The sequence below is a fragment of the Rhyacophila brunnea genome, unplaced genomic scaffold (assembly GCF_057557595.1).
Source record: "Rhyacophila brunnea isolate RB1 unplaced genomic scaffold, BYU_Rbru_1.0 scaffold_9, whole genome shotgun sequence".
Taxonomy (NCBI): Eukaryota; Metazoa; Arthropoda; class Insecta; order Trichoptera; family Rhyacophilidae; genus Rhyacophila; species Rhyacophila brunnea.
Window position 1 is genome coordinate 47,200,801 of NW_028233361.1, and position 21,345 is coordinate 47,222,145.

The 21,345-nt window shown below is 33.4% G+C and overlaps 1 protein-coding gene across 3 annotated transcripts; it reads left to right on the forward strand.

Moving 5' to 3' along the window:
- The first annotated feature begins 497 nt into the window (after positions 1–497).
- LOC147063722 (uncharacterized) lies at positions 498–20,608 on the forward strand. Of its 3 annotated transcripts, XM_085959541.1 has the most exons (7): positions 498–548; positions 3,276–3,435; positions 4,020–4,344; positions 8,461–8,663; positions 16,087–17,482; positions 18,239–18,514; positions 19,874–20,608. In XM_085959541.1, the coding sequence occupies exons 2-7, from the start codon at positions 3,299–3,301 to the stop codon at positions 20,477–20,479; spliced, it is 2,943 nt and encodes a 980-aa protein (XP_085815667.1). In that variant the 5' UTR covers positions 498–548; positions 3,276–3,298; the 3' UTR covers positions 20,480–20,608. The 3 variants fall into 3 exon arrangements, with proteins under 3 accessions (XP_085815667.1, XP_085815669.1, XP_085815668.1); XM_085959543.1 differs by lacking the exon at positions 19,874–20,608 and having other exon boundaries at positions 16,087–16,499; positions 18,239–19,144; XM_085959542.1 differs by lacking the exons at positions 18,239–18,514; positions 19,874–20,608 and having other exon boundaries at positions 16,087–17,619.
- Positions 20,609–21,345: the final 737 nt, after the last annotated feature.

The following is a 21,345-nucleotide window of genomic DNA, read 5'->3' on the forward strand; positions in this document are numbered from 1 at the left end:
GTAAAATTATATAAGTATATCAATAAATAAATAAATTTTGTGAATGTTAAGTTGGTAAATAATTTTAATTCATCATGGGCACTTCTGAATCGACTATAACCGCTGTATGGCAAAGATGAGTTTTGGTCCAATACAATAATTAAATTACAATTATCATGTGCTATATGATACACAGATGAATCGCGTACGTTTTCATCAACCTAATCCACTTTAATATTATTAGACTCAGGTAACGGCTTATTTTGTTTTTTTACGCCAAAGAACTAAAACTTCTAACGCGCGTACATAAGTACACACACCGATTTTTTTTAAAATAAAACATCTGGATTAACTTTTAGCTACATTTACCTAGTGCTAGTAGTATAAGAAAGCGAAACATTACATTTTCACAGCCGTGATCTTATGTTTATACAAAAAAGCATATTGTTCTTACTTCTTAAAGCGTTTTGCGTGGGCCTCGCCGTCTTATAAGAGGATGCCATCCTGGACCAGCTGCCACAGACAACCGTGATTTCTAGTTCGACACTAACGTTTCCCGTTTAAAACAGGTAACTTTTTTTGTTTAATTTTTGTGTTCAACGAGTAAAGCGAATGAAATATTGTGAATATTTATTCATCAGATTTTTTCAGTGTCGTTATATTGGTTGTTATTAATTTATTTGAAATAAATAAATTCTTTCAATCCAAAACTAAACACGCGTGCGAATGGAAAATGTAGATGGTGATTTTATCACTACATTTCAAGAGAGCCAAAAAACTTGAATTATAGACAACTTTGTATCTGTATGAGAACTTATGTTCTAGCTAGTGTGAAATTTAGTATTACAGTGACGTCGGATTGAATCATCCCTTTTATCTGTTATGTGTAAATAATATACATCATCTGATCAGGGGCGAAACATGATTTCGAATAGGGGCGGATCAGGGTAAAGTTTTATTTCATTGTGCGGATTTTGAAGAACCTTGAAGAAAATGACAACCAATTATAATTCTATTGTTATACATATTCTGGAAAATACTCGCAAGTCTCAAAACTATTTGATTTTCTCACGAATTGTATGTCTTTCAAATTTATTTATTTACATAATATGAATATGAACATGACAAATAATAAAATCAAAGCGTTCACGATATGACATAATATCATCATCAGCCTCAATCTATCCACTGCTGGATGAATGCCTCTCCAAACTAATTCCACATCTCTCGCTGCTGTTTGTTGCGTTGCCATGTACTTCCACAGAACTTAGTAATTTCTTCGATCCACCAGCCTCTAGGTCTACCTTGCGGACATTAGTACCTCTTAGGTACCACTGGATGACTAGATTGGTCCAGCAATTGTCTCTTCTTCAAGCTATGCGTCCAAACTATTTCCATTTGAGATTTTTAGCGACCTCTATTACATCGCAAACATCACATAATATAGTATGTGCTAACAATGTTGAAATAAAATATAGGATAGGTAATATGAGTATGTAAATAATAAAATAATAAAAATAAAAGTACACGGAAGCACACAGAGTGAACTAGGTTGATAGACCCTACCTTATCAAATTGGCTTTGACCACAATGTTCTTTGTGTATAATTTATAGGATGAGGGGATCACGACTCGTCGATAACATTATCAAATATTATCAGTTTGGTATTGAAATGCTCCTCGGTTTTTCATATTAAAACAAATCTTTCTTTATATTATTACGCATGCAAAAGTGTGTCGGGCAGGCGGTGCCTTTCAAATACCAAGTTAGAAGGGTGAAGAGTGGGATCCACAACCACTTCGTGAGCTAATACTGTCATTTTTTCGTGTATACTATTGTTGCAGGTAGACAAGTCACAAAAGAAACGTGCGTCTGTCATATTATTAATCTTAATACATACCTACGAAACGAGTCGTGCGCGCATTGGCAGAGCTACTTCTATTTCCGGGCTGTCATCGTGACTTTTAATTTATACGTATGTGTCGTCTCGAGTAGACTAATCACAAATGAAGCTGCGTCCTTCATACTGTGTATACTCAACCGCTCGTAGCATCTGGTTTCACGGCTGGCGAACCACTCACATACATCGTATCCTTATTGAAAGTGGTCTAAAGCATTTTTTTTTTGTAATAATTTATTGATGGCATACTACTTTATATAAGTATTATAATCTGCAAAATAATACCATAATATTCTTTAATGTTTTTGCTATTGATCATATTATTATTGTCTCCATATTAATTTGGTTACCTACTTCATAAAAGGATTTTCTCAAAGATGTTGAATATTTTTTCTTGTATAGAGATGGGGCCAAAACGTATGAAAGTGAGGCAAAGAGGACCTTTAATTTTCATACAAACTTCCAGAAATCAAGGACTATAATATTGTCACTATTGTGGTCTTAGACTATAGATACATCTAGACGCCACCCGTTGCATTGCTAAATGAAGCCGCGTGCCTTGCATTTGGTTTGTGGGCGAGCGAACGCATTCGTCTACAAATCTTCGAGACTATAGACCATTTCGCTAGTGCTCGCCCAAAGTGCTCCCACTAGACGCTCAGAATTAAAATATAATTTTCTATTTTTTTACGTTATATAGTATTTTTAAGCGGTCAAAATGCAACCATTAGATAAAGATATCCATAAGATAAGTTATTTTAAAGAAACACTAGGTCACTGATATTAAAATATATAATAATATACAAATAAATTATCACGGACATGTATCAACTTACCTATGAAACGTAATACCATCTTCTTGCTTATCAGTACGGCTACCACATTTTAAGACAACACACAGAACCATCTTTTCTACTTAATTAACTAAAAATATTTACCACTGACTTTATGTTTAACACAAAAAATAGCAATTTTACCAACACGAGCTCTCATGTTATCGACGCTATGTGAAGCGTTTCGCCCCGATTTTCGGGCGATACTTTTGTAAACTAGCTCACAATTTATTATGTAGATCTTTTATCTTCCTCTAGCGCGTGTCGCAGAGATTGTAAGGGTGCCGAATACTTTCTCACTCGCACTCATGCATCGTTTTTGTTCAGGCCTTGTATGGTGGTACTTTTTTGCATACACAATGGCACTTAAGTCAAATATTAACTTGTTTCAGTAATTTTTGTATGAATACCACAGAATGCTCCAATAGGATGAACATTCAACAACCTTGGTTTCTCTCCTTGACTAATAATTCAAAATTATTTTATCGAAAGAGATTATTTTGAAACGTGATGTAAGATTTTACTAGTAGGGTACTAATAATGGTTCATTCTCTCTGGAATAGATGATTATAACTAGATCTTCAAAATGAATGACATAGATGAGGAGTCGCAAATTTCAAAGAATATGGCAGAGATTAAACAGACAGTCCTGTTGGACAAAGCAATTGCCAATACTAATCTTTTGGTTTCTGTGCAACTGAATGATATTGAACTCGCAAAAAAGTAAGTGCATTTACTACATTAATTTGGTATTTCTCGTGTATTCAAGTTGTAGTGATTATAGTTAAGTGCTTGATAATACTATTTTTTTCAAACCTGAGGTCTCGCTGTAAATCAGTCAACTACTGAGACGTTTCATTAACGGCCCACATGCTCAAAATAGGTAGGTAATAAAGTAGGTCAAAATGAAGCTTTTATGGTATTTTCAGAGCATAACCCTGGACATTCCTTAATCGTTGTAGATAATCTATCTATATAATTTTGAAGCCTTATTATCCTTTATATTTATTTTAAACATTTGATGACTACTCCCTACTTCATTTATCGTTTGTCAATTTATGGCTGCGGCCGTATGTTGTAGCTTAACCACTGAGAAATGCCAATAGAAATGTCGTATTTCAAAAAAATACGGCATCAAAATTATATAAATAGATTATCTACAACGTTTAAGGAATATCCAGAGTTATGCTCTGAAAATACCATAAAAGGTCCATTTTAACATACGCTGAGCATGTGGGCCCTTAATTGCTGACAATGTTTGAATTTATATTTAATTGTATCGTTATTTACCGAATCTCAATTTCCAGATGTCTTAAAAATGGAGCATCCCCTGACGCTACTAGTAGTTATACTTTAACTTCCGCCTGTCACTTGGCAGCGGCTTTAGGAAACTTTTCAATCCTCGAACTGCTTCTTGATAAAAGAGCTAAGCCCTACACACACGATTTTAAAGGATATACTCCACTTCATATTGCTGCATGGAAGGGGGACATCAGATGTTTAAAAATATTACTCGACAGTTTTAAAGATGATGAAGAGAAGAAGGCGAAGTTCATTAATGATGATCGTGAGAAATTCGAATTACTGGATTGCGAGTCCTGCGACATAGGCACCACCGTCATCGATGAAGAGGTAAAATAAATAGTTATTTGAATTTTATTTATCGGTGAATCTGGTATACCGTGATTTTAATGAGTAATAACATTCTCATTATATCCATTGTTGCCAAAAAGAAAAAAATCGGTGTGTGTACTTATGTACGCGCGTTAGAAGTTATACTTCTTTGGCGTAACAAAACAAAATAAGCCATTACCTGAGTCTATTAATATTATAGTACGAGGGTGGGTCAATAATTCCTTAGAAAAAAGCATTAAAACAGGTTTTATTTTTGTATTTTTTTTTTATTTCTCAACATAATTTCCTTGGAGCTCAATACACTTGGTTAAACGTTTCTCAATTTTTTTTAAACCGTCAGAAAAATAAGTTTTCGGAAGGTCCTCAAAATAAGCATTTGTCCGATCGATGACTTCTTCATTTGAAAAAAACCGTTGTCCACTTAGCCATTTTTTTAAGTTTGGGAAAAGGAAAAAGTCACTGGGGGCTAAATCTGGCGAATACGGTGGGTGGTCGACCAATTCGAACTTCAATTCTTCAATTTTAGCCATTGATCGTAAACATGTGTGAACACGGGCATTGTCCTGATGAAAGAGGATTTTTTTCCTGTTTAAATGAGGCCGTTTTTCTTCAATTTCGTTTTTTAGCTGGTCCAATAAAGATGCATAATAATCCCCTGTTATTGTTTTTCCTTTTTCCAAATAGTCAACGAAAATAATTTCACGTGCATCCCAAAATACAGTAGCCATAACCTTACCAGCTGATTTTACGGTTTTCGCCTTCTTTGGACATGGTTTGCCTTCGCAATCCACTGCTTTGACTGTTCTTTCGTCTCGGGAGTATAGTGGTGTATCCATGTTTCATCTACAGTCACAAAGCGACGAAAAAATTCATCCGGATTGCGTTGCATGAGCGACAACAGGGCTTTAGAGGCCACCACCCTATTGCGTTTATTGTCGACTGTGAGCAAACGCGGCACCCATCTTGCAGAAATATTTTTCATGCCCAATTTGTCATGTAAAATAGAAATGACGCTACCTTTTGAGATCCCTGTAACCTCAATTATCTCACTCAACTTTAATCTTCGGTCACTTAACACCATATCGTGGATTTTATTGATCATTTCTGGTGTAGTCACCTCTACAGGACGTCCTGAGCGTGGTTCATCCTTTGTTGATGTACGACCACGTTTAAATTCATTTAACCAGTTATAAATAGTTGCAAGTGAAGGAGCAGATATGCCGTGAACTAAATCCAACTCATTTTTTATTTTCTTTGCTGTTAACCCTTTTATATTAAAATGTTTAATAACAACTCTAAACTCAATTTTCTTCATTTTCCATTTTTCCATTTTCCACAAGCAAATTTTTTTTTTAAATGTACGAGAAACATACAACAACCCGACCAATCTGATTGAAACTTCGCAGCATACTGAATCGGTAGTGCCGCTGCATGAAAACAAACCGCTCGCAGTACTAGTCGCGCCACCTGTCGGCTTTTCTAAGGACTTATTGACCCACCCTCGTAGATTAGGTTGATGAAAAAGTACGCGATTCATCTGTGTCTCATATAGCACATGATAATTGTAATATAATTATTGTGTTGGACCAAAACTCATCTTTGCCATACAGCGGTTATAATCGACTCAGAAGTGCCCATGATGAATTAATAAAAAATCGAATTTTAATATATTTATAATTAATATTAATAATCAATTAATTAATTAATAAATAATTATTTACCAACTCAACATTCACAAAATTTATTTATTTATTGATATATAATTTTACTCATAAATAATACTTACATAAATATAGCCTCAAATCTTGATACACTATCTTTACAATGAAAAATAAATATACCCTCTAATATAAATAAAGTTTTATGAATATAAATTAACAGTGTAGAATGTTAGTCTCCAGAAATTCGTTTATAAACATATTATATATTTATTATGACACAATATTGGTTATGTTTACAACACGTGCTCTTTACTTGGTTGTATTGAACGACTAACTAGATGATAGTATGCGCATGCTCATGTACCCTTGAGACCAAAATGAATACGATAGTTTATATTAATTTTTTATATAGGTATACAAATAACATTGATAAAATCGGTCAAAATTGTCTAATAGAATTTATACTCTGTTGTTAATATTGGGTTCGTTCAATCTTGTAAATACTAATGGAGTAAATATTATTATAATATAAATATTAATGTGAAAAGAAAACAGTATTATTTATTTATTTAAAAAATAATCAATGAGAAAATTAAAATATACATTTATAATATTCGGCGCAGAAACAAATGCGTACCTGCACGTCCGTGGCAATGGCGGTGAGACGCCGCCTAGTTCCGTTCAGTGACATCTAATTGGTTAAATAAATAGATTTATTATTTTTCTGATATTGTTACGATTGCGTATATCAGCGAAAATGGTTATTTATTATCCGTGAACATCCGGCGATTCCCCTTGTGACATGTGCAGGTACATACACGTCACTAACATACTGATTTTGTATACATACCAAAATGATTATGTTTACTAATCCCGGGATTCAAAGGTATCGAAATTGTCCGTGATCCCGGGTATTGATTCCCTACATTGTATGTAGAGTACAATGACTCTAAGGTACTAATGTTCTTAGGCCGTTTCTAGATTTCCGCCGAATTCTATTTTTAGTCTCAAATAATTGTAAATTATTGTAAAATGGATATTCATGTCTTATTATATTTCATTATTTCTTATCGGCTACTTTGACCAACTGCAAAAAAAACCATTTATATTTTGTTATGCATATTTACTGATGCTTAGAACCACAGAACTGAGTTCTGAGTTCCCTGTTTAGAACAGACATCGTTCCAGGCGAAATAACAATTCGCTTTTTACCTGCTCTCAAAAGTTGTAGGTATTAGTCTCGTTCGTTCCTTGCAGGGGACAGGTATAAATACCTTGTAGGCTCTGGAGACGGATATACATATATAAATAGGTTGATACTATCACCTATCACCTCCGGATGAAGAAGATGGAGATTTATGTACTCCCTCTTGCTTGGTTATGTATGATTCGGGTAAGCTTCCCTAGGGATGTTTGCGAAATTTAATTGTTCATACATTGGTTACGATTGACGCTTTTGAGTAAAATAGCGGCTAAACGATTCTGTGCAATTTTTGATGCTAAAAGTTGTAAAAGAGTGACTATAAAATTAATTAAATGCCGGTACTACGTATGTCTTGTGCTCATATGTCTATGAGTCATCTCAACAATGGTTTCGGTCTCTTTAGAGTTTATAAGGGAAAAACACTTTTTGTTGGTGTCAGTATCTATATAATACTTAAAATTGTACTTATAATATTATCTAACCACACCATCTGAAAGATCTTAGAGTCGCCATTGACTCAGTACTGATTTGGAAAATCGTTGTATTTTTCTCTTTGGTTGCATTCTAAAAGTTGTCTCTAGGTCAGTGATGGCAAAACCATTTTAAGCCTGCGTGCCAAAAATCATGGCGTGCCAACAACTATTTTTGGGGGAAAATAATACGTCATTCGTATAATTTGCTGAATTTTTTTCATTTACTGAAATGTATGCTTCATTAGAGCCCCCTTCACAAAGTCATTTAAAAAAGGATACATAAACAAATAATATATATGGGCATATAACATAATATTTATATCATTAAATAAGTACCGATTTTTTATATACTTATAGTATATTCGATATAATATTATTATAATATACCTACTTACACATATTACAAGCTTATATTGAAAATAGGGGTTTCAATGTAAACAGTTCTAATATCTGGTATTTTTTGACCATATAAAACACTGTGGCCATAATATTAGATTTATCTTCGAATGCAACGCGTCAAAATCGAAACTTGCATGTTGGAAATTTGCTACTCATATCGATATTTTGCCAGATTAAAGAATAAATAATTGTTTATTATTTTCCGATACCGTTCATTTCAGATAAACAATAAAATTTTATTTTTTCTTTAGCAATTTTATAATTTTAATATATTGCATTAATTGGCACTTTGCCATGCATGCCATAGATTTGCTACCACTGCTCAGGGTCCTCATCACATATGGATTAATATAATAATTAGTGATATTATTTGTAGTTACTGATCCCAGACATTAAACAAGTCACGGGAATGCAAGAAGGAGAAACAGCAATACGACTTGCTCTTTCTTGGCTGAATGTTGATTGCACTAAACATTTGCTGGGATCAAAAGCAAAAATTTGTACATGTACAATTGACTTTTGTGGATCGTCATTTGTGGCCAAGCACACACACATTTTAACTGACGACATACAAAACAGGTTAGTGGATTTTTTTATCAGTCATCAGTCATCGGTCATCGGTCACTGGTCATCGGTGATCATGCGTAAATGCGAAAAAAAGGCCAGAATCCCGAAGGTCGAAATCCCAAATGGCCGAAATCCCGAAAGCCGAAATCCCAAATGGTGAAATCTCGAGTGGCCGAAATCCCGAATGGCCGGAATCCCGAAGGTCGAAATCCCGAAAAATAAAAAAATACAAACAATAATAATTCTGATTTTACGCAATTCAAGATAAGTAAGCAAATTTTGGTAGTGTTCGGTTATCAGGAATACGTACAGCGGAAAACACATTTTGAAAATACCCGATATACTTGATTATCTGTTAGTTTGGGTTAGTTTAGGTTAGGCTAGGTTGGGTTAGGTTAGGTTAGTGACATGAACAAAAACGCCGACCTTCAGTTAGCGTTTGAAAAAGAGTATGGCTTAACGACATAACTATACAATTCTAGCCTTGTAGTCAATTCTGCCACTCAATAGCCGTGCGACAAAGTACTTATAAGATGTATATAAATCCCGTAGCTCTTGTTGACAAGTCAAAAAGCGACTTCTCAGTACAAACTATGGAAGAGCAGAAATAAAATTGGTCAAAAGACCATAAACAGGTAGTAAGTAAGAATAATCGTTTAGTAATAGAAGATAAATGTATTATTGTTAGCACTTTTTAATAAATGTAATGAAAAATTTATGTAAAAATTTCAGTTCAGAAATCGAGAGTTCTCATGCACAATTGTAATGCTGTGATCAGAGACTCCGATATACTCGTTCGGTAGATTTTTGTGCTGTCATTTTTGAAATGTGTATTATGTGCTTAATATGTGCTTGATATCTATAGAACTTTGAAAATAAAACATGTGAAAAATTGTTTGCATGAAATATGATAAGTACATACTTGATTAAACTTGGTACAAGTATTAGGAATGTATAAAAATAGAAAAATTGGTACTTATAAATTCCTGTGCTGTACAATTATGAACAATGAAAATTTATGCTAATTAAATTAGATTAAGGTAGAGCTAAGCTATTATTGTAAAAATATTGTAAACTCGTACATATGTTTATGTACGCGTAGTTATAAAATACAGATTTTTTATATGCTAAAAACCCGCGAATTCCATTAAATATTGTAAAAATAACTAGTAGAAAATCTCGAGACCTTGCCTTAGATGGGTTTCTACCCATAAGCAAAGATAAATCTTGATCGCACTTCAAATGAATGAAGAAATAAGATATTAAAATTTCATACGTAAAAATAGCTTTTGACCCTGAAAATTTACGAAAAATATCCCGCCGAAATATTCGGATCAGCTGTTAAGCGTCACGCGGAGAAATTAGATTAAAGATTGCATTTGAATTACTATATTAAAACTCCATTAAAAGATACATAAATTAGTGGTTGCTCATGATTAACACTTCTGTTAAATTAAGGCGTTTACATGTGAATATTGGGTATACCGTTGTAATATTATTATGTGATAATTTCCGTTCTGAGGGAAATTACCGAATGAGAAAGTTATTTCGGGGCCGACTAGTTTTATTAAAGTTAGATAAATTTCTATTGGTTTAGAATGATTTAGAGTGGTGGAAAAATATCATGGGGAATTTTGATAGGCATAACGCCTTCATTTTATCGTTTTAGATTAAGGGTTGCCATCCCCTTATCCCATACACGAATACTTAATATGATAGCTTATTGGAAAGCTATAAACCTTTCCTTTCTTTTGGATGCATAAAAATATACAAAATCAACTATTTTGTGTGAGTCATTCTAACTACGTATTTACGAAACGTATTCCGGAGGCTATAGAAAATAAAGAGCAAGATCCTAAGATCTAAAAATATTGCAATCGATTTTTAACTAACTTCCCGACTAGCTAGACATTTGAAACTTTTAGAATATATCAGAACACGATGCCAATGCATTTTTTAAATACTTTTTGCCATCTTTAAGTATAATTGAATTCATTTTCAGTTAATTCTGTTTTGTGTGACAAATTATTTCGACACCATTATTGGTTGCTAAGCGGATGGTCCTAGCAACTAAATTAATAATATATACGTGCGTTACTATGGAAATCAATATAAATGTCAAAATGACATTTCAGTATTTTCTATGAAATATTTTTTTTTGATCGTTTAAGCTAGTCAAGCCAAGTTTATATGACTCAACAGAAAATTTAAAAACTTTGAATATAAAAAGTTCTTTTTATCTTGTAATTATTAACCAGCTCACGCGAATGTTGTTTTCAAACTAACACTGTTTGATGTCTATTGATTGAAAATCCAACAGTACACACCGATTGAAATTAATGTTACTTATTAGAATTATTGAGTTTAGTTATTTGATGTTATAATTACATTATATATATTGTGTCTTAAATTAACAGTAACGTACGAGATGAAAAATAATATCAAAACGTATGTAAAAAAGAAGACGTACACACGTTAATGTAAAATATAAATTTGATAATTATGATATGGAAATAAAGGAATCGCTTATTTTAATCGGGTCATGAAAGACATAAATGATACTATTAAACGACATTAAAATTTAATTTGTGTCAGAGTGGCATACAAGAATAACGAAGTATAATAATATGGTGTCGGTTTGGAAATAATATATCTTGAAAACATCAATTTCTATTAGAACATACTTGATTCAAATTCAACAGATTTCGGGAGTAGATAAACGAAGTGAACGTAAGTGACGTGAGTGAAGTGAATAAAAAAAAATCAACAAAGTGGCGCTTAGACAAGAAATTAGCGTGTTATCCAAGAGATTTGAGGGTAATTATTAAAGGGATAGGGTGCTGTAACCTACTGTCATCGCAGGCAATATAAACAGTCAATAAAAACATATAACCATTATGGATGAGGAAGAACCATAAGCTAAGCGTCGCCGCTATTGACAAATAAACGAGGTCAGCGATGGCGTCCTTGACGTCACCAGGCACCAAGCATCAGGCTGATGCAGCAAGGTCACAGATAATTATTAATAATTGAGCCTGAAACACCAGAACAAAGATAGTAAGACAGAATATATACGTTAGGGTATGAGAGAGAGATACAGGGAGAAGACGTATGATAATGTTGACAGGTGGTATTACTACCTTGTAATATTTGCTAGTTTATAATAATTTTTATCACTTGTCTTGTTCTACCTACCTACTTATTATATACGCACGTGTAATTTCTTATGGAAATAATAATAATATGTACACACATGATGAATATTATTTGCAAAACTTTGTTATCCCAAACACAATTTATTAATAGTAGGTGTTAGAATTCCACACTTTTTTATTATGTTAGTATAGCTTTATAAAAGTACTGCGATTTTTGTAACGTAACCTCGTAAGTGTAAAAAATAAGGTACCGACCACAAATACTAATTATCCTAAATAATTGAATTCTCTAAAATCTCAAATATAAAAGCCATATTATACATATGTGTTATTTTTCTGTGTGAAAACCCCCTTGTTGAGGATTTATTAGGGGTGGTCAACTAATATGTTAAGAATTTTAAGATGTATACCTTTAATATAGTCGCGAGTTACCTACCAAATTCGTATCATAAATGAGTGCGTTGAAATTGTTTTATTCAGTACTAGCTGAAGTACCCGGCTTTGCACAGGGTCGTTTCGTGGTTATATTTTTTTAATATCAAAATATCTGTGTAATACAATATGGCAATATGAAAATAATTCTAATAAGAGTAACGGTCAAACAAATGAACACTAAATTAAAATCGAATCCAAAATATGTAAACGTTATTAATGTTATTAATATGTAGTAAAAAAAATCAAAATTGGATGGAACAAACAAAAAATAAACTTTGTATTTTATATAATACTAATTCAGAAACCTTTGCAGGTGTGTGCACAAACCCTGACAAAAGTTTCATCGCAATCGGATGAATGGTATAAGGACGCATACGAAGAGAAGAAGAAGATGATTTTCTAATTCAGAAATCTTCGTGGGCATGCGCACGACAACTTACCAAAGTTTCATTGCAATCGGATGAATGGTATAGGAACGCATACGAATAGAAGAAGATATAATGAAGAAGAAGAAGAAGAAGGTGGTTTTCCTAATATAGAAACCTTTGCGGGTGTGCGTATAATAACTGACGAAAGTTTCGTTGCAATCGGATGAATGGTATAGGAACCATACGAATAAAAAAACATAGAATGAAGAAGAAGAAAAAGAAGATGATTTTTATAATTTATAAGCCTTCACGGGTGTGCATACAACCACTTACCAAAATTTCAACGTAATCGGATGAATGGTACAGAAACGCATACGGGACAGACATTCATTTTTATATATTAGATAATTATAGCCTATACCCTTCGCGCAAGTGCAAGCAATAAGTTGACAAAGTTTTATCGCAATCGGATGAACGGTATGGCAGCTCATAAAACACGAACAAACAAACAAATATTGTTTTTTATATTATAGATGACGTGTAATATTATGTCTTTTAAACTCACTGTGATCGTAGCATTTTAACGAGGAAACACCGCATTGATGTAGTTTTTCATCGGTATATTGTGTTACCTTAATATGTTAATTGAGATCACAGAGTTACAAGTTTTAAAATGAGCAAACATCGCTTCGGTATCTTACGATCAACGAGCTGTAAGCATTGAAATGAAAAAAAAAATGCATAGTTTCATCCACACAATTCATCTCCCTTTAGAGATTAGGCGGGAGCTGACTTCTGGCGGTCATATTATTAGGAATTAGATTAAATTTAGTGATAGTAATATTAAGATATAGTTGTATTTTATGTTTCTAAACAAATTTGGTAAATTGTAAGAATCGTAAATTATAACGAAATGTCTGCTCAGTTGAATGTTGGCGTACCAAAATTCTGTCAATTTTTCAATATCATTTATTAGTATTTTTTATTTGTCCTGTTTTACTAGGACTGGACTAGAAATCTTAGTTGTTGTTTTTCTTTTAGAATTCGCAAATCTGTTCTGCGCTCTCTCTGCTCTCAAGTAACTGAACCGACACGGTTCACCAGTTCAACAATTTCACCAGAGAGTGCGTTTTCATTAAAAAACTGATATAATATTATATTGTATAGATCAGTGGCGAAAGGTGACTTTTGGAAACAGGTAGGCTGTGGAGAAAGCACACTTGTTAGATGTATTTACGGGAAATAAGAAGATAATCCGACATAACTACTGATAAATAGGTAGGTACACAAAAACCGATGAAATTTCAAAAGCTCACTGATGGTATAAAATTATGCAATTAATTTGAATTATGTATTTTCTTAAATATAAACGCAAGATACGCTCAAAATATATTGAAAATATCCGTTGTTGTGAATCTGTTCCATAACAATTTATAATTTAACCCGTAAACTAGACATTTTAAAATACTTCTATATTTAAAACACAGACTAAGATACAATATCAGATTTCAACTTACATAATTGGCTGACTAAATTGTCTTAGTCTATGAATAAACAAACTGACAAATAAAAATCACGAGATAAATTATTTATTATTTTTAACAATCAATATTTATATGTGATTGAATCCCTAGAAATTATTTTTTAAAATTATCTTATAAAGTATTTTGAATAAATGTGCACTTACGTAATATGTAAGCATAAGCGCTCCTTTAATAGCTTACCAATTTATATGGGCCGCCGCAGACGTGTTGAAATTATGAGAAACAAACTTCATATAAAAAAGTTTTCGATTCACGCGAACGTAATCCATACAATATGTGAAGCGAAACGAGATGTCGCTTATTTTTTTAAGCCTTCGAGACATGCCATAAATGGTGCTTATTGAAATAGTGGAAAAGATCGTAAAATTATTATGACAATTATACGATAGATGTCGTTGGGCATATTGAATATATTTTTATGTGATTATATTATTTAATATATCAATATAAAATTAAAAAATATTTTTCTTAAGAAGGTAGGCTTTAAATAATCGCCTAGTATGGAGTCTTCGCCACTGGTATAGATAGAACGTCCTTTGCTTTGGCTTTGCTTACAGAAATGCAGCCAATAGATGTGATAACTGATAACAATAATAACAAACCAGCTCATGACGAAAGTAATAACAATATTCTCACACAGTTTATAAAATACCACAATAACAATATGTCGTTCGCACCGCCAGAAGAATCTGACGCCATTCTACATGGATGAAATTTTGGTCGTCATGATGAATCGCTCGATATTATAGGGACTTCCAACGGCGATTTAGTTTTAGAGCCTGTTTTTGAATTCAGTATTCTCAAAAATATATAATGTATGTACAACAAACACTTGAAAATATTATAATATCTGTGATACTCGTATATAATTATATATAAATGTATAATAAACACATGAAAATATTAAATATCTGGGATCGACCATCAGTGGAAAAGGTGGATATGAAGCAGTTATAAGAAGACGCACACAGTTGCAAAAAATGCGACGAAACGTCTTACCACTTTAAATATGGAAGGATCGGAGAATTTAAAATGTCACAAAATAATTATTCAAACATTAGTGTTCTCCATATCTTTGTACGACGTTGAGACATGGACCCTGAGAGCGAGATAACGAAAGGCAATAATTGATGTCTTCGAAATTTTATGTTGGTGCCAAATCCTTTGTATTTATTGGACAGAGCACAGGACGAACCAATCAATCATCCAGATACTGCAAATAAAGGAACGGCTTTCGACAATATGTCTGAGACGTATTCTGAATTTTTTTAAATATATTGTTCGGCGCAGACCGGACAACCTGGAGAGACTGGTGGATTTAGGTAGCCTTCAGGGAAGGCAAAACAAAGGAAGAGAATCTGTGTACTGGAGAGACCAAGTGACGGAGCTGACTGGGGGCAGCCTTCATTCTGCCTTGAGAGAAGCAGAAGATCGAGATGAGTGAACAGGCTCGGTCACTTAAACAGACTCGCTCGAAAGAATTTCAAAAGTCACGATCATCAGCCATAAGGGAACGACCGAGAAGAAGATAAAAATAATAAAAAAAGATACATTTCAGGTTGCTCCCCTTTTGAAACGTTGAAAATTTTACTATTTAAGCCAAGTTTGATGTTCTCCTCATAAAGTTGAGTTTACCACTAAAAACATTGCTTGCAAAGATAACTATTGTAGGTATATTACTTATTTTCCAAAAAAATCAGTTGACGTGTTCCTACTAAAATAAATTGTTCTTCCAAGGATTAGTACCTTTCTTATTAATGTGGTTGGTTACCTACTTTATAACAGCAAATATACAACATCGTGTGACTTTTATCATTTTAATTATTCTAATAACATCTTTCTGTTAACCTTAAAAATGGTTTACGTATAAGTATACATAAAAATATCTAAGTATATCATTTGACTGTCCTATTAAAAACTTGTGATATTTCAGATTCCGCGAAACTGTTAAGGCTGTCATAGGCCAGAGAGAGAAGCGCACTGCTCCCGGAAGATGTTGCGACATCGCTGCATCGAACAACACAAACACACACATATCTGCATACAATCTCGCTGCGGTGCTCGATGATAGCGAGACGATTAGTCTCTTATTGAATAATCGCATCCCAGTTAAAGTTATATCAATTCGATACTGTATAGAGCGAGGAAACTTAAATTCCTTGAGACTCCTCGGTGAAGCTAGTGACATAAAAGAAGATACGCTGCATGCAGCTTTAGGATTAGCAATTTGCAAAAATTGGCTGCCCGGTGTTTCCATCATCATAAACTGTCTCGCAAAGAAAAAATTCAACATGAACCCACTTTATGAAGATGGGAATACCGTGATTCATTTGGCAGCTATATTTGGTAAGGCACCATTGGTCGAGTTTATAAGACATACATATCTTCCATATTTTGATGATCCCAAAATTTTAAATTGGGATGACGAAGATCGTAAGGAGACGGTTTGCTATCATCGTCCAGCGATTGATCGACACTCTAAAGAATTTACTAATATTACTGAGATAAACAAAAAAAATATTAATAAAACACTGAAAAACATTCAAATATGCACACACGAGAAAGTAAACGAATGGAAAGAACGATCCACCAGACATGAAAATATTTCAGAGATTGATAAATATAATGTTATGATCGCTGCAATTAAAATGGATTGTAAGGAATGCTTTGAACAGGTGAAACATTTCATGTGTAATGTATCTTCATCGGATAACTATTACGAGAAAGTGTGGGCAATCGCTATAAACAAAAATGCGCATAAAATTTCATATTTTCTTAACACAGCTAAAAATGATTTCAATGGAGATGTAAGAACATTTTGTAACAAAATGTTACACGAAAAACTCGAAACTATGATGCCAAATATTGATTGTAATAATAAAAATGATCTGAGTGAGGCATTTACTAATATTAACGCTCTTCTCGACCAGTCTCGTCCAGTGGAATATTTAGAACATTTATTAGATTCACAATTAACCGCAGAATCATATCACCCCTCACAAATTATATTTAGAGTTCATTATAATGGACTGCTACAAAAAGACAATGCTTCCAAAGGAAGAATGAGGAATATTAATCAATTATTTGGACGTAGTTTAGGATTTGATCGGCTTTTGCTGCATCCACTTATTGAAAGTTTTTTACATTACGAATGGAGAAGACTAAAATTAGTTTTTGGTGCAATGGTTTTTATCCGCTTTTTACACATGCTATTGATAACTTGTCTCGTAATACGCATTCACGATTACGATTACGATTACGATTACAACACGGTATCGGTTGTTTTGCACATATCTTTATGGATTATTATCGCCATCATAGTTATCGTGGTGAGTAATATTTACATGATTTATTAGCTGTCGTTAGGTACTATTTATTTAGTTCAGCGCTTCGCAAAAAGCAGCTGTTTGATATAATTTTCATTGGACTTGATGCTTTAAGGCTCAATGCTATTTGTCATTGTGAATCGACCGATGATTTTGGCCGATGTATTTTCGTACAATTGTTTTTATATAAATTAGATGTAACCGGTTCAAATTCCTAGGATGGATGTCCATTTCATGGCCGGACTATATGTTTTAATATTATTAGTTCGATGCTTTTAAAGACATTTCAAAGCATAACATTTTACGCTTGTGCGTCTCTGTCTGAATTCAAATTACTTAGTGATAAAAATATTATTATTGAGCAATACTATTTAACGACCTTGGGCTAAGTGGCTACTTGGGCGAAAATTGAACTTATATTACATAACTATCTTACAGCGTTTTAAGCAAATGGATAGTAAAATTTCATTTGCGCAAAAATTTGAGCAATCTGAAGAAAAGGGTTTCCATTCCTTTTTTAACACTTTATTTAAAATTACACCCCGTGTTATTTTTTTTATCAAGCCAGGAAGTCTTAGCTGAGGTTTATTATTTTAGCTGTACATTTATACACTGTTATTTCATTTATGTAAGATGTGGTTGTGGTGTATGGCATTAATTAATGACTCCATCTGGCGACTCTGTTTAATATTTTTATATCTTTTTGGATTTCTACTTTCCAACGAAACTTTTAAACATGATTCATTTTCATGGTTTCAGGAGGGTGCGATTATCTACACAGTCGGTTCTAGGAAAAAGTACTTGCGTCAGTTCGAATGGTTCGCTAAGCTGGGATTGCTGATTCTGTGTTTGGTTTTATTGTTTAAACATTATTTATATGATACAAATACTACAGAACGCAGTTCAGATTTTTCTCGAGCGCTATCAGCAATTACTGTGCTTTGGGTATGGTTCCTTTTCGCCTATGAATTATCAAGATTTTTCGGAGGATTTTACTTTCAAAATTATATGATGGCCGTACGTCGATTTTTTAAGGTTTGTTATGATATAATATTATAATATGTTTATAGATGCCATGAATTACCTACGTACCTATGTTGGCCTAGTTAGTATAGCGTCCGTCTTCATATAAATACGAAGCAGTGGGTCGCGTATTCGAATCCGTGGCTAGTGAAAAAAGCATGTACATTTTCAATAAATGTATTTGATCCATAGAAAGGACTGCATGGGTAGAGCGAATGTCTGTTAATGCAACCACTATTATTTTGATGCTCGAATTCTCCACTTAGGAGCAAACATGGTAATCTATATTAACTATGTTTATACCTATCTTTAAGATTTATTTCGCCATATAGGTGAGGATTGTACTACACCGATATTCTAAGTAGGACGAACGTCAATAGTTCGTTGGATAATTAACTATTTTTTTATTCAATGAAAAATTCACAAGATTTAAGAATGTAACATGTATGTTCAATAAAAATAATGTTACATTCTCATATACCTTCTTGCGAAATCTGCATTGCATAAAAGCGGTCAAAAATCTTTCCATATTTTTTTTCATTTTATGTTAAGTACATATAAGTACATATTATTATTAAAATGTTTGAAAGTTAGTGACCGCTGCGCTTTAAAAAATATCCTCCCAGTGGGATAAAAATCGACAAAAACTGTAAAACTATTAGGTATACACTAAATGTACTCGTAAAACATCACAATACTCTACGCTCAGAAATATATGACTACAGCTTCAGGTAAACTCGTCTGGGGAAAAATGATTATTTGAATTCGTTTTGCATGCGGTTTTTTAAGAAGTAGATATGGGTACCTAGTTATATAAGTACTTATATAACTAATATTCATCAAACGATTATTTTCCAACGGCCTTTCTTCAATGCATGTTCGTTTTCACCCTCTTTCAGCTCCGCTCGTAGGCCACTTATGCTTTTAAGACAATTTTGTCCGCTCTCATGACGGCTGCTTTCCAATTTTGACGCCTAAAGAAGACGCTTAAAGACGACGGCTGTTAGATTAGTCAATGCTATTGTTTAACACTATTTATGATTTTATTTTTTCTTCTCTCTTGTGAGGCTAATATTTTTTATGTGATATAAAGTATGTATTTTTACATATTTAACTTGTTTGATTAGAACCAGTCTTTTTTCATTGTAATTCTCATATTGTGAAGGTCATGAATTCTGATTTTTATGTCCACAATGTTGTTTTTTTTTAATAAATAAGCTACTTGGAATAATATAACTGATAGAGCTAAAATATATTTTGATTTTTGGATGGCCGCTATATTATTATTTTCAAGTGTTAATGTTTTCGAGACAAAATATCAAAATTAATGTTATAAATGTGCTTTAATAGTCTTATGTTTTCAATTTTCAGATATTATCACTCGTCGGCCTCTATCCAATTATAGGATTTGCTTTTTCTTTTTGGATTCTGTTTCAAGGAAGTACGTCATTCGAGTCATGGGGCGATTCTATCATGAAAACAATCGTCATGGCGACCTCGGAGCTCAACTGTTCAACCATTTTTTCTGATAAACCATTCGATTTTATTTCGACGTTTGCAAGGATTATCTTTTTGTTGTTCATATCGTGCGTATCTATAGTAATTATGAATCTAATTTTGACGCTCGCAATTATTGATCAATCAACGAATCTGGAAAATGAATGGAAAACGAAAAGCCTCCTCGAACGCATACGTCTTTTAACAATATTTGACGATTTTGCTAAATTTTTGCCAGGAAATAAAAAATGGATCCCTAAATGGATCCCTAAATGGATCCTTGAACGTATCGAAATGGAGAAGATTACTCAGCATATAGATTTATTTGTACCACGAATACCCTCAAAAACGGATGAAGATATAATAACATTACTAGAAAAGAAGGTTCCGATAAAAATTGCAAAAATTTTCCTGAAGCCTATAAAGAAATGTATAACGGATCATTTAAAAGCAGACAAGATACCAATCGGCGTTCAGTGAAATATGAAATATTAAATAACCATTTCGTCAGCTGAATGCAGAACTATTCTAACTTACATTTGAAATTTTTGAGGAGGTGTTTTACTGACACTTACAGAAATAATTTATTATCTTTATTTATAATTATTATGGGCATCATATTTCATTAGGATTATTGATGAAACAAATGGTGCATACCAAAGAGATTGGACGGTGTCCACAGAGGGAGCACACAAATGTCAGTGTGTTGCTCGTTTTGTAGGGCAAAGTGCCAACGTATTGAAATTAGGATGTAACGCAACGGATTTCAAGCTAATGTTGTGCCTATGAAATTGTCTTTCATAATATAACATTTATTAGGCTGGCAACAAGTATGCTACAGTTGGTATCACACAAACAGATGCAGATGTGCAACTTAACCGGTTAAGTGCCCAAAGCGTCTTTGGACGCCCTAATTACACCAATTCTTATGTTAATTACTATCAATTAACTAATTGCGGCAAAGAAAGGATTAATGGTGCATGGGAGTATAGGATAGGAGGCGGGGCGTTGAATTAAAGTGTTCAGGAGGGGGGACGGAAGGACGCGGGGCACGCTGCAGTAGAATTGCCGGCCACAGATGGACAGTTCTCGTAACAGGTTGAACATGCCAGTTAATAACCATACAATTATCTTTGGTAGATAATCTGCTGCGCCCATAGACGGACACTTTTCGACCTTTCAGATGTGTGCCATGTTCAAACTGCCAGCGACCCCCCACTCCCGTGTTTTTGTAAAACTGTTAGAATTTCAACTAGCCGAAAGTTTTCGAGTGACATTAGATGTCGGTAACGTAAATTAGAATATACCGCGCGATACAACTACGGCTGGTGTTGCTTGTTATAAAA

What these genes read in the sequence shown, in the direction of transcription:
- LOC147063722 (XM_085959541.1), top strand. Translation starts at nt 3,299, where the DNA reads ATGAATGACATAGATGAGGAGTCGCAAATTTCAAAGAATATGGCAGAG. An exon ending in CCACCGTCATCGATGAAGAG is followed by an intron (nt 4,345 to 8,460) that starts GTAAAATAAATA and finishes TATTATTTGTAG; the next exon opens with TTACTGATCCCAGACATTAA. An exon ending in CCGTACGTCGATTTTTTAAG is followed by an intron (nt 18,515 to 19,873) that starts GTTTGTTATGAT and finishes TTCAATTTTCAG; the next exon opens with ATATTATCACTCGTCGGCCT.